The sequence below is a fragment of the Protopterus annectens genome, chromosome 3.part1 (assembly GCF_019279795.1).
Source record: "Protopterus annectens isolate FY-2018-M chromosome 3.part1, PAN1.0, whole genome shotgun sequence".
Classification (NCBI taxonomy): Eukaryota; Metazoa; Chordata; order Ceratodontiformes; family Protopteridae; genus Protopterus; species Protopterus annectens.
In genome coordinates this window covers 1,396,704,929-1,396,720,144 of record NC_056732.1, presented here as the reverse complement: position 1 = coordinate 1,396,720,144, position 15,216 = coordinate 1,396,704,929, and the positions used below count along the sequence as shown (strand labels likewise).

General features: G+C 39.6%; 1 protein-coding gene across 1 annotated transcript in view; it reads right to left on the bottom strand.

Moving 5' to 3' along the window:
* Nucleotides 1–15,216, bottom strand: part of FADS1 (fatty acid desaturase 1) — a 390,247-nt gene that overhangs the window by 213,119 nt on the left and 161,912 nt on the right. Inside the window, exon 8 of the mRNA XM_044067445.1 lies at nucleotides 12,355–12,452. Coding sequence (XP_043923380.1) covers nucleotides 12,355–12,452 — 98 coding nt within the window. The remainder of the gene's footprint in view (nucleotides 1–12,354; nucleotides 12,453–15,216) is intronic.

The following is a 15,216-nucleotide window of genomic DNA, read 5'->3' as shown; positions in this document are numbered from 1 at the left end:
ACAAAGTATTAAGAGAAATCTAAATTCCATTTTATAGGATCATAGGAAGTTACTAGGCTATTGGCCCTGAGGCCCTTACAAGCCTAGCCAAGAATTTTGCCCATGTTCCAACAAGTCAGCATCCTATGCCACTGTCCAGCAGAGACATAAATGGAATCCCAGGGGTGTATTTTCTGCTCACCATCCAGTTATCCAGGTTGTGCTTAAAAAGGTTTAATGAGATACCCTGTTTTACGCAGGGAGGGAGTCTATTCCACAAAAGGGGGAGTCTCTGGACACAAATCTGTCCCACCAACAAGTCCTATTGTTGTCACAGACCAGGTTGAGGTCTCGTTTGCGGGTTAATCAAGTGAAGCTTGACTTGCGGATATGCAGCAGTCCCATCAGGGCAGGGACTGAGATTGCTTTGTATGCCAGACAGAGGTCACCTTTGAGGCGCCTGTAGGTGACTGAGTAGAGGGATAGGGTTTTAGTCTATCTGTGTAGTGTAGATGTGATGTTTGAGACCCTGGATTCTCTGGGTGAGGAATCTCTGTAGTCTCTCCAGCTGCTGCATGTGCTTTGCAAGGTACATGCCGAAAGGGGCATTGTATTCAATAATCGGTCTTATAAGGGAAGAATACAGGGATGTTATGACCACCTTGTCCCTGGATGAGATACCCTTACTAATGAGGTGGGCCATGTAGAAAGCTTTCCATACAACAGAGGCAATATAGTGGTCAAAAGTCAGTTTGCTATCAACCTGGGTTCCCAAGTCCCTCAAGACTGATTGCATGCTTAGTGCCTTATTATCAATCTGATAATTTGTGGGGATGTCATTCTCCTCAAAAGGGATGATGATCCATTTTTTGGCATTCAGTTTGAAGCCATGTTTCTGGCACCAGTCATCTTTTTGGGTGAGACCCTCTTGGAGGATATCCACATCACTAGGGGAATTGATGACAGCACCCAGCTTGCAGTCATCTGAAAACTTTGTCAGCCATAGCCCACTAGATTTGGCCTGCACCTCTAAGAAGTATATCCTAAACAGCAGGGGCCTCAAGACCAATCCCTGGGGTACACCCCTTGTTACAGGTCAACTACTTGAGGTGGCTTCCCCTATTTTGACTAGGTGGGTTCTGTCAGTAAGCCAGTTTGCTACCCATCTGGAAACATATGGTTTGATGCCTAGTTGAGAAAGTTTATCTATTATACCTGAGCGGGGAATAGAATCGAAGGCCTTGGCCATGTCAAGGTAGGTGGTGTGCACCGTCTTACCCTCATCTATGGCCTTGGTGACTGTCTCAAAGAAGTAGACCAAATTTAACAGGCATGACTTCCCCTTGACAAAACCAAACTGTGTCAGATCATGTATCTGGAGGTTGCCAATGTCCTTGTTAATGAGGTCCATGATAATCTGCTCCATGGCCTTGCAGATCAGGCTAGTTAGGCAGATGGGTCTATAATTTCCTGAATCGGTGGATGCTAAACCTTTGTGCAAAGGGATGACAGTATTTGTTCTCCACTCAGCTGGGACAAAGCCAGTACTCAGGCTTTGGTTGAATAGAGTGCCTAATGGTGCTGCAAGTTCCTGCCTGAGTTCATGTAGGATGCAGCCTGGGATGTTATCAGGTTCCATGGAGGCTGTATTTCTTGCCTTTGAGAGGGCAGTGATGACTTGCTCCCTAGAGATAAGGGGCAGGGGGCAGGTACTGGGGATGTACTGTTTTACTGATGGGGGGACAGAGGAGTGAAGTTTTCACTGAACCTGTCTGCCAGCAGGTTGGCTATATCTACAGGGTTTGTGTATGTGGTGTCCTTGACCACCAGTTCTGAACAGATCTGGATACTTCCCTTGAGACTGTGGACATACTGCATATTTATATGGAATAGTATATGTAGCACTGTGGGACACTACTATCTAAGGAGATTGGTGCAATGCAACTATCAATTCCTGGTGTAAGAAGAAACGAGAGTTACAAACACAATGCACACACACACACACACACACACACACACACACACACACACACACACACACACACACACACACACACACACACACACACACTCAAAACAAAATTTTTTACCACTTCACACAAAGGGCTGAATTCACAGACCAGCATTAACACGGCACACAGCCAACATCATAACAGATAACACAGTAGTGCTAAAGAGACATCAGTAAAGAAACAGGCACAATCAGCATAATTAAGCAGATCACTGTACTTTTGGGCGGTAACTGAGGTGAAGCAACCAAAACAGAGTGATTTAAATGAGAGTCTACAAAGAAAGGAAAGCGGATATCACACACCTCATTGTGCAAAAGGTGAGAACTTGAATGGGGAAGACATCAGATAACATTAGCTGTCACCTGTACAAACAGTAAGGGAGGTTTTAAGGAGCAATGAATGGGAGCACAGCACACTAGACACTGTATTGGTGCATTAAAAGGGGGCTAGAGGAAAGCAGGCAAAGGGATATAACAGGTAGAGGAAAACACAACAGGAAGTTTGTAAGGTAAAGCAGGCTGGGGTGGATAGGGTATACCTTTGTTTTTTGTGGGTAAAGGACTATTATATAAGAAAGAAAAAGAAGAAGGAAGGGATACAAGGAACAAAATGAGAGAAATGAAGGGAGAGGGCAGGCACTGGGGGCACGCAGACGCATATGAATATCACAGACAAACAGTTATGGTACAGCCTGGTCCACTTGCCTGGGAATGGGCTAGAGCACTCCACAGATCAAGCACGAATACCCCACTTGTCAGCCTCAACCACATCCTTGGCTGGAATGGCAGCAGGCCATAGCTGATGCACCTGTGACTGAGCTGGATCATGGAGACCTGTAAATTGGAGACAAAACTGAAAAACCTGCTATTAGTGAGCATGAACCAGAGTTGATACAGTAGACATATGCCAGAAAAAAACATAGATGCCACCGAGTTGCTGTGCCTGAAGTATCTGTTACCTCTCACTGCAGCTGGCAGCATGCTCCACCTGTGTTGCAAGACAAAAGGGATAGGCAAGCAATCATATAATACACATGGGTGTGGGAAAGACAATTAACAGTGCAATCATATAGTCCAGAAACATATTTGCAAGTAAGCAGATATCTTAAATCATTCCCACAACACAACACAAAACTCTAACAGGATGTATGTGCACAAAGATGTTACAAGAAGCCAGATTCCCATGTTTCAGGGCAGCAGCCTACACTACCACAGTAATTTACAAATGAGCATAGACAGCTACACTAATTTTTCAAAACAAAATGGCAGAATGTGAGTCATGCCCTACACAGGACTCTGAATCATGTATAACTCATCCTAGGTGTGCAGCACATACACACACACACACACACACACACACACACACACACACACACACACACACACACACACACACACACACACACACACACACACACACACACACACACACACACACACACACACACACACACCATGCCAGAGATATGTAGTTGAATGTATTTATGCCTCATGCCACTAGTGCATGTCCATGTCTGCAAATTCCAGAAGCTCATAGACAAAGGCTGAATCTGATCTTATTAGCATAAACACGGCATAAATTAGTAAATATTAGTAACATTTATGATCTAGCTACCATTTGGGATTCCAAAATGTGCTTCAAGGAAAAATGACTAGAAAACTTACTTCAGTAACTTGAATCACTTTACCAACACAGAAGCAGCATGTACACAGGAAAAAGGTTACAAGAGGTATGCAGAGACTACATTAGAATAGTAGCGGATATATTACCAGTGATATACATATATGCATACCTCCATTTTGAATGCCCCTATAATGGAATGGATGTTATGTTAGGATTAGTGTGCAATGCTGCTTATGTTACCACAGGCACTGACAGCTATACCCTACTGTACTCAAGCACCTATTCACATTCAACTGCAGAGGGATGATAGCCTCCTGACACAAGACAGCCCCTCCCCTTCCAGGTAGTCCCAGCCTTTGTAACACCTGTATTCACAGCCTAGTACACTCATACACCTGTTTACACACAAATCTAGCAGGGGCTGAAAGTCAATGACGCAAAACAGGCACACCCTCCCCATCTAACTAGTCTTTGTAATACCACCAGCTGTACTCTAGTATAGTCATGTAACTGATTATGTTTACCACTAGCAGGGAAAGGCATTACACTGATACAGGACAGCCTCCCCTTCCCATTTATGCAACATGAGACAATGTGCAGAACATATGAGGTTTCCACTGTGCAACCATCGCAGCATAACCAATCATATCCAACAGTGCCAGCCTGCTTTCACTATGATACAAGTATCTCTAAGCACCCACACATGTCTTTCCAGCCTATGTTATCTTGTATCTTGTACGCATGTCATCCAAAGGTGATGGATGGCAGAGGATGGATATGTTCAGCCCTGAAGAGAATGACATATTGCTACAGCTATTTCAGCAAAAATAAAGAACCAGCTTAAGAACCATGTATAGTAGACTCCCTCTTATCTGGTCTAACTGGGACTGGACCTTAAGCTGGATAAACGAATGACTGGCTAATCAGAAATGAATACAAAATAGCATTTACATGTTATAAATCAGCTAGAATAACAGAATATGTGTTAGTATGCATTTTTCTAATGAATATGAAGTGTAAAACTCAAATGTCTGTCATTATTTAGCATAGAGGAGGCGGATGTGTTGTTCTTCTCTGTTGTCTTTTTCTAGGGCTATGGCAAAAATTTGATGGCCAGTTAAAGAGAGACCGGATAAGTCTACTGTAAAAGTATTTATTATCATAAATTAAATAAATACGATAAACTCAACAAGCTTTGACACCAATGTGCTTATTCAATCTGAAAAGACAAATGACAGTTTGATCAGTTATATATTTTTGTATACGGTGTACGATGTAACAAACAGTGCTGTCTATTGCATGTTATAGCTACTTCAGCGTCTGCTCTTTTACATTTAAAGCATAAGTTTTTAAGACTGATTTAATATAAGATTAAATAGTCTATCCTTTTCACACCTTTTTCACTAAAAAAAGTTTTGTTTTCATCTGTGTGGATCCTTGAAGTTGTATATTTGCCTCAGACTCACGTTTACGGAAATGAGAACGTTTGGATCTTAAGATCTACAGCAACTCGCCTCAAAAACCTAGGCTTAAGATTAAGACTGCTAACATTTTTTCATACATGCACTAAGATTTTGTATTATGAAATTCATGGTTCCTACCTCCCATACCCCCATATTGATTATTTTCAGATGCTTCTAAACAACGTACTGAAGGAAGGAATATTAGCAGATCATGAAAATTCTCATCGCTGAAAACATTAAAGCTTTATTAATGTTCTCTTCAAAAATCAGTCAGTCTTAAACATCAAGGTATTCCCTTCATCAAAGACATCACAGAAATTATGGATAAGGTAAAGCTTGATACAGAAAAGATGGATGTCAATTTTCTTCACTAAATTCATTCTCATGCTTCTTCAAACTGGATCGTAGTTTCAGACATTAATACAGCCAAACATGTTCACTTCCTTCAGCAGCATAGGAAATACACATTTTTGTTAGTAAATAAAGTAAACATCTGTGAAATACTCATAGGTTCATAGTTTAGTACTAGGCTATCGGCCCTAGGGCCTATACAAGCCTAGCCATAACAATTCCCAAGAAATTTATTTTCCTGTGACCCTGTCGAGCAGAGCCACAGCAGTGATTCCTGGGGTGAATTTCCTATTACCCATCCAACTGTCAAGATTTCTCTTAAAGAGGGCTAATGAGGAGCTTTGCTTAACATGAATGGGCAGCCTATTCCAGAGCAGGGGAAGTCTCTGGGACAGGAATCTATCCCTCCAGCATGTACTTTTATTGTGGTGACAAGGTTTTGGTCCCTGGAGTGGGTGGCTCGGAGAGACTGGGATTTCTTTAAGTTTAGCATGTCCATCAGCTCTGGGTTAGACATGGCCTTGTATGTTAGGCAGAGGTCGCCTCGGAGTAGGCGATATGCTCCAACTCTTGCTATAACTTCTTACAGCCACTTGGACAATGAGTAACCTCACAAAATGAAGTTATTAGCTAAATTGTACTGTTCCAGATTCTGTATCTGTTGACTTAAACATTATGATCACTCAAAATAGCCCTGGTTAAACTTTCTTAATTAAGGGAAAGGTATGTACATACCATAATGACAGATTTGCATGATCCACATACATATTCATCCACATTCAGGACAAAATTTTACAGGTACTAGTCAGAATGATAGGAGAAACTTTCCTACGCTCTAACTTCTCTCCTTTATCCATAATGGTTACTACAACCCCTCAGCTTTTCCAGATCTCTAGTATGTGACTCAAAAGCAAACCACTTACAAATAAACACAGTAATGTAACCAGAAGAAAATACCGTTAGACCTCATCCACCAATAGGCAGGGAAAGAAGAGTGGGCATGTTAAATAAAACAGTTGCAGATCTTCCAGACCTATCAGTACTGTAGATACATAACATTTGCATCTGACATAGCCCTGTCTATGTTATTTAGTCTTTAGGGCAAAGTCCCCAGCTAAACTACCAAGATGTTATCCCAATAGTATTGTCTTATGACTGCGGCTCCAAGGAAAACTCAAGATCTGGAGACCATATTATTCAGAGAAGCCTGTATCACTGCTGCTCAAATATTGCCTGTGGGTTGAAGTCTGAAAAAAAAGTGAAAGGCTGCCACAACCCTGACTGAATGTGTTTAAGTGCAGATGACAGTTTTCTATAATACTTTAAATAGCAAAACTTAATACACTCTACATGCTATCTAGACAAAATGACATTTGAAACTTTGATGTCCAATCTGGTGGGCGCAAAAGAAAAAAAGTTGATTATCTTTTCCTACTGAATTAGTACTTCACAGAGAAAAATCTCAATTATGTATGCACGTCCACAGTGTATAAGAGGTTCTCTTTTCCATTAGATTACTCCAGAAAGAATACAGGCACATTTATAAACTGGCTATCACACATGAAGATTCGATTCTTGTGAAAAAACAAATGTGGGGGACTAACACGCAGCACATATAATTCTTAAATCTTCTGGGCTAAGGTGACTGCTACCAAAAAAGTATGTCTCAAAAGGGGTAACAGTGCTCTTCCAACATAAAATATAAATCCGAACTTGGGAAACATCCTTGCAAGGAGCATTAAGAAAGTATCCATACGAAAGGCTTTATAAACTTTTGGAGGGGATATAGAAAAATTATAGTAGTTCAAATGAATATTAGAAATAGCTGATAAATGAAGCACTTAAGCCTGTGCCAAAAATCTGGGTGAGAAAATTTAAGATTGCTAGGCAAATGCTATAAAGGGACCCAGTCCCTGAAAAGTGGCCCATACAAAAAATGTAGTATCCTTTATCTCCTAGATCTTTGTGGTACTGAGTCCCTGGGCAAAGGTAAGGATTTGGATGGCACTTGCAGGAAGTATACAATGTCCATGGCCATCAGCAAAAGTGCAGTAACCATATGGATATATGTAAGGAGAGAAGGTTTGGATAAGACTTTCCAGACAGGTGTGTTAGATGGGTCCAGAAGGGCCTAAGATGTAGCAGTTCCTACAAAAGTCTTACCGATGCCAAAATAAGGCTATGAAAACAACTTATTCTGGCCCATGTTAGCTTTCTGCATGAATTTAACAATAAAGGGAACTAGGGGAAGGTCTACAGGAGTCCTGGAGGCCAAGGCTGTACCACAGTGTCATTGGAAATCTACCCACAAGGCGAGAATATGGGAAAACAGCTGCTACACTGGGATTTGGTTGGGAATGAAAAAAAAAGTCACTGCATGCCTTTCCTTATTGGTGAAACAATGTGCAAGCCATCACTGACCCAAGGAAGCCACTCATGTGACAGGAACAGACAATGGCTGAGTCTATAATTAGCAAGTTGGCTTCTCTAGGAATGTGTAGCTATCAAAATGTACTGCACTTGACATAATCAACTCCCCTACCCTCATTACTACTCAAGTGAATTGGAAGGAATGCTTGCCCCTTGCTTACTGATATACCATACTACAATGATATTGTCTGAGTAGATGGCAACTGAACTATGAGGGACATCATTCAGAAAGCTCTGTAATGTTAGGTGGACTCCCCTCATCTCTAGACCACTGAATGCAAATTGTCATCTACTGATGACCATGTACCTTGGACTGATTGGCTGTCCTCAACAATGCCCCCCACCCAGGACACAACAGTATATAGTGATCATTACTGCCAGGGCAGGAAGGTGAAACAGGCTGCCCATAGTGAGGTTGGGAGTGTGAAACCTCCACTGCAACTGCTCTTTGCATATTCTGGAGATTGAGACCTGAAAGAAGATTCATGCATGGAAATCACTGAATCTCGAAAGTCTACTACAGGACTCTAAAATGATGAAGTGTGACGCACTAGATAGATACACAGTTGCTGCCGGAAGTCCAGTGTTCTGAGGCACAAAATAGTAAAAATGCTAATTTTTCTGTTTGTTTTGGAAAAGGTTTAAAAACATCCAATTTGACTGCCTCCTTTTGGCAGGGTAGGACATTAGGTAATAAAAGAGAGTGTGACTGAGGACTTATTGAAAAAAGAGTGCTGTAGTTTTTGCAAGTGATAGTTCTGATTAATCTACACTGTGATGTTCCACCACATAGGGAGGTGGAGGGACAATTGACTCCAACTGTCTCCAGAATGAGACAGTTTGGTAAGCCATTATGCATTCTGTTCCTGTTCCCCAAAGAATGTCTGTATAATCACTGATTTTGCTGACTACCTCTGCCTCTTGAGAGGTATCCGTGAAGAAAGGTGCAACAACAATATCAAGTCCTTTCAAAATACTGCTTTACAGGTGTCTGTTGACTATGCTGGTACTAAAACTGATTCAGACTATTCTGCATCCCTGAAATGGATTGTTGTGAAGTCATAAACTACACACTGATATTCATTAACATACTGCCTTCATTTTCACTGTCCTCAAGCTTCTTCTTCACATTGGTCCTAAACACATTGGAGCCACAGGATGGGCACTGAAGAAGGATGCCTTGAAATGTTCAGCAAAGTCTATAAGTCAGGAATGATAGCAAACATCTATATCACTTTGAATCACCCTCATTGTACCACTAGGGGTATTAGGAGCTGGCTGCATGGAAACTGAAAAGGCAGTCTTTGCCTCCGAACAGAGTTTACATTTTAAGTCCATATCTGACAAACTGTCCAGTAACTTTGCCAGTTCATCTCAAAGCTCTCACTAGAATCTAAGAATGTATCAAAGGTAACCAGGCACCCAAAAAAGAAAGGCCACAAATACATATATTCACTTCCCAAAGGGTTTCATGAGTTGGAACTCCCTGTCCAGGGGATATATCACATGACACTGATGTGCAGGAGCCTTCTTCAATGCTGCTGCTACCAGAACAGAGTCATTGATGGGATCCTAAATCCAAACTTTTCAATCCTTAGTTGACAGGTGGATTTTATGGACTTCCTAGGACAGAGTGCAGCCACCGGATTCTTCCTGTGCCTTCTTGATGACAAATGCCACTATCTTGTTTACAGCAGAAAACATGCAGTAGGTTGGCAAAGAGACTGTAATAACTCATGAAAGATATTTTGAGGAGAAAAGTATATCAGAAGGCTATTCACCTCTTTATCTAATCATCATAAGAATCTCCCCAGATTTTAAACCATTTCCAGAGGATGGTTTGGAACTCCATCTATGTAGTGCATTTCTAACTTCACAGAATCCTTGAGGAGGAGAATTCTACAAAGAAAGTATGTGACTCATCATGCCAGTAATCATGACATTGACTCTTCAGTCCTCTGGCGCTCTTCCAAGAAGAGTGAGAAGCTGCAGGTACAGAAGAACATGGGTCTTGGTTTGAGATGAAACATTTCCACATACTTAAGAGTGATGGAGCAGAGGTACCTGAAATGGTGACACCATGCCTGATTGTTGTGTAGTACTCAGGTCTAAGGGGACTGACACCAGGAGTCAGAGGCTGGCAACAATATGTACACCAAGGAGACAGAATTGGCACCAAGGCACATGAGAAACACTGTGATCCTTGGGCCGAGTGCACAAATGCCAAGGAGTTGGAGATCTAAAATAGAATTAAAGAACTCAGTGCCAATATTGTCAAAGTTGTAGCTAGAAATTCTGGTGTCCTCAGGTGTACCCCAGTCTGGCAACCCACAACTTCAAGTAAAAAAAAAAAACTGTAACAGACTCCTTGCTATATTTGTAGCCTAGCAACTTCCTACAGTTTAAACCACATAGAAAGAAATAAGCACTTCAGTCCTGACTGCAAATGCAATGCCCCTAACACTTTGCACTCACATGGATGCAACTTTTGCTGTACACTAGCATCACCTCTGAACATTGTGTCCAAATGCATTGGTGCTGAAACGTGAGCCTCAATCAGCACTCAGTATTGAAGGGAATGGCACCATGGCTACTTGTTTTGAAGGGATAGTCAACGTTAAGCCCATCAAAACAGGCTGAGAGGATACTGACAACAGCAGCATCACCTCTAGTAACACTTGGTATCTGCATGCTGCTAATCAACCACACAGCGACCTTTGTTGAGGTGGGGACTACTGAGGAGACAATAGCAAAGAAGGACAAATAATATATTCCCCTGTCCATCTTGGCACCAGAGGGGTAAATGAACTAAACCCATTTCAGTATCAACCTGTACCAAGGTCCTAGTCATCTTCTCAGATTCCAAATTAATGGTGACAGAAGAACTACAAAAAGAATTGGAATGTCTAAATGGCCTGATGGATGAAACCTGGGAGTATAAACTTAGACAGTTCCACCTTTGAAGACAGATACAGTAACTCTGCTGAGAAAGTCTATGATGATGGTTATCTTCCACAATAAGTCATATGACATAAATTAACAGCAGAACCAGAACCAGAATCCCCTTTCAATATAACTTTCTTGTGGATAGATAAATTCTTGGATAAACAAGGTTTCTCCTTGCCTTTCCTCTTTTTGTGCAACTTTTTCTTTGCCTCAGACTTATTATTCTTAACATTGCATCTACTATAGTCCTCTACAGAATCCTAAAAGGATGAAGCTTTGTCTGAAACAGCTTCCTCCCTTGTCATCAAACTCTTCAATGTCAACTTATTTCTTTTGCCAGTCAATATCAAAGGCTTTATGTATGTGAAAACAAGTTTGCAAATGATGCAGTCCGAGACATGTCACATGAAAAATCAACACAAAAAACACAGCAAAAAAGAGAAAACACATAAACCTATAAATTGATCTAAAACTAAAGTTGCATCCTAAAGAAGAGGCAAAATACAAATTCGACAAGAAACAGGAAATGATTAGATCTAACTTGCAACACTGTATGGTAAACAATAACACACCAAAATTCAATGAAAAAATAATGCCAAAAAAGACAAAACATTTTTTAAGCACATAAAAATAAACTGAACCCATTTCCCTGACATCAGACCACAAAGTGGTAAGTGGGATCTGAAGAAGCAAGAAGTTGTGCTAAGCATTATGGGTAAAGGGGAGGGGCCTTGAAAAGTTTCTCTTGCTAAACTGACTAGCCTGTAACATCTAGTCCTCCTGAACACTGAAGACTATGGCTGGGATCAAATGAACCTATATGCATACCTCTCAACCTCTTAGAGCAAGAAATCTGGACAAAGCCATAAATAATGGGGGACAAAGGCACACAAATAGGGACACTTTTTAAATGTTGCTCTTACTAACTTGGAAAGTTGATAGAATAACAGGTTTTGCATTAGCACTCATTTAGAATAACAGGTTTTGCATTAGCACTCATTTTCTGAAGGGTATGAAGTGTGAAACTTAAATGTCTGTCATTATTTTCTGACTTAACCCCTGAGTGATTTGCAACTGATTTGCTAGAAAACCACAATCAAATGAGAAATGAACCAAAAATATGAGGCAAAAATCTGGACATTCTGCAAAAAATCTGTACAGTTGAGAGGTATGCCTACATGTTATCATACTAATCAAGAAGTTTATCTAATTCCTGTCTCTAAACCAGTAAAGTACTGGTCCAGATACTGGTAAAATGTAATTACAAAAGAATATAAATCTGTGTAGAAAAATCAGAAAGAAACACAACATGTATACACATTTATGTAATAATATTTCACAACATTAACATGTAAGTATCTGCACAAAAATGTTTCTCATTTAGTGCAAAACTGAAAGTAACTGTCCTTTAGGTAAAATGTTCTATCTGTCATGAAAATATTGGTGAACAGGATTAAGAAACAGCAGGACCTTCATCCAAACAAATATTATTACTGTATTTTGTTTATAACCATACCATATGTAAAGTGATGAAAAAGAGTAAACATTACCTTATTAGGAAAAACATTATAAGGAACCATTTAACTCCTAGAAAGGGAATATAAGTGAAGGCTATTCGAATGTAGTAGGTGATCATCCATGCCAAGTCCTAGGGAGAGAATACAGACAACAGAGTGTAATGTTTACAGGTATCCGACTGGAAGAAATATGTTCAAGCAATGGAACTTCTCACAGAGGTGTCTGCAGTGTTGAATTAATTCATTTCAATGATAAGAGATAAGCAAAACTATCCACCTGATATGATGAAGTAATCTGTTATTAGTCAAAACCCATCAGAGCAGCTACATCTAGTGCAATTCAACACAATTATTTCCATACCACCCCTCTGCAGTAATGCTTCAGCTACATGTGAGAGACAGAAATGATATGCCACCTTTGAATGAAGCAGACTAGCTTTTACGAGGAAGACCTTCTCTAATGTTTGGACTACATCAGACATTTGGTCAGAAGCCAATAAGGTATAGATGCTGGATGCTGGATACAGCACATTAATACCCAGTCCTAATGAGAAGAAAGACTTCAGAATGCATTATTACTCTACCAGTGGCTAAAAGACACACACACACACACACACACACACACACACACACACACACACACACACACAGGGAAACGTGTGTGTGTGTGTGTGTGTGTGTGTGTGTGTGTGTGTGTGTGTGTGTGTGTGTGTGTGTGTGTGTGTGTGTGTGTGTGTGTGTGTTTGTGTGTGTGTGTCTGTATACATATAAAAATCCTACATGGCAGAGTTCATAATGTTTAACTATTAAGGTACTTCCAAAGAATCAACTAAAATGGTGTTAATCCGAGAAGTAAAACAACAATAATAACATTTAATGGAAGAATACATCACACTAAATACAGATGTGCCAGAAGTCTAATTACAACCAAAGGAAGAAAAGAAAAATGTTACAATTTATTAGACTGTTAGCATTAAATATAAGTGAGACAGTTGTTTTAGTTAAATGATCAGCTATGCAGAAGTGAGTAATTAAACATTCTACCCAGAAGCTCTAACTTAATATATTCTAATGAAATGCTCAAACAGTCCAGAGAGCTTGACTGTTGTAAAACTTATGACAGTCTGATAAAAGTTACTATGTAATTTTTGCAGTCATGTTTTCTCTGTCATGAAATTTCTGCACAGTATTTACTATGATTACATATGGACAAAGCAGAGAACCAGCTCTGAGAATTCTCACAAGCTGGAGCTCATGTAATACTACATCTCAGCAGATTAGTGATTTTAAGAAAGAGAAATCAAATGAGAAAGAAATGTTAGTAATCATTTCCTTGGCACATGACTTTTTGATAAGATGCTGATGCCTGTCTGAAGGACACTAAGACCTGTATTCATGGAGATTCTCATCACTCATGCTAACACTGTGATAAAACAAGCCTGGTTCAGGGACATGATAAAGCTGTACAGAAAAAACATTATTCTTACCACATATCTGAACTGAACACTGCACTGCCAGACCTGATCACACCAGCATTCTCCGTAGCATCGCTTCACCCAAGTAAACCCCACATCACACACACACACACTCGGCTCTGCCATACTTACCTGTACTGTGATTACTTCCATAAGAGTGAAATGATGAACACTGTCAAAAGACATCATTCACTTTTTCCTCCCAGAGTAAAATTAAATTCAGCTGAGCTAATCAGGAGCCAAGGACATTTCTGTGGGAAAAGCACGTGGCTAGTTAGAATTGGCCACCACTGTCCTGGACTGTAACTATCACTAAGTAAGGCATGTCGTGCATAGGCCACACTTCTACACCATTTCTAATCTTACTACACTTGTGTTAAGTTGGAACACAAGGCTGCCTGTTTTAAAAATAAAAGGTACACTTAAAGCAACATTAATTGGAAATGTAACTATATGACACATACAAAACAACCTGTTATATCCAATGCTCACTTTTGTGTCCCTTGAGTATTCTAATTTCATGCTGTTATATCATACTGTATATTAATAAATATTATGCACATCTCTAAAACAGAATACAAATAAGAACCTTTATATGGGACACAGTTCTTGAAAAGTTTTAATGCAACATTTGTGTATTATGAATTCATATGAAAGTCATTCTCAAAACATTAAACTGATGTCTTATTTTGCAGATTAACACATTAGAACACGTGTAATCTAGAGGCAAATGAACACAGTTTATACTATATTTAATATTACTATAATAGCCTTTTCCTCACATTTCTTATCTGTCTTTGGACATTATTTTAAAATAAAATATGAAACACTTTGTAAATCCCCCAGCTAATTTGCATAACATCCAAATAATCCACAACAAATATTAGAAATGTTTGAATACTTTAGAAAAGTACATTTTAAAATAAACAGAAACTCACACTTAGCACTTTCATCTTTAACAAGACTTCCTTCCAGAGGTCTTGAAAACAAAAGCACTGACTGTAAGTTTGTGTATGCAATACAAGCTGCACATCTAAGGTACTCTAGAGTTTCTCATATTTTTTGTAAATTAATGTGTTGTGTAAAATAATAAAACTACTGGCAGGCTGATAAACTGGACATGTAGTTTATTAAAATAGTTCTCTTAATAAGCACTTTCATCTACAAGCCATCAGACTTCATCAGACTAGAACAGTCAAACATGAAAACATTAATTTAAATAATCAAGTAATCAGTGATCCATTCAATCACATAAATATACAACAGTGACATGTTTTAAGGTGAACTTCATTTTAAAAATACAGAAACATAAATGAATCAGGTAAAGGTATTCTACACACACACTTTTAAAATGTAAATGATCATGTAAAACAAGAGTGGACGTGAAATCACTTAATTTAACTTGTCATAAATAGTTTCT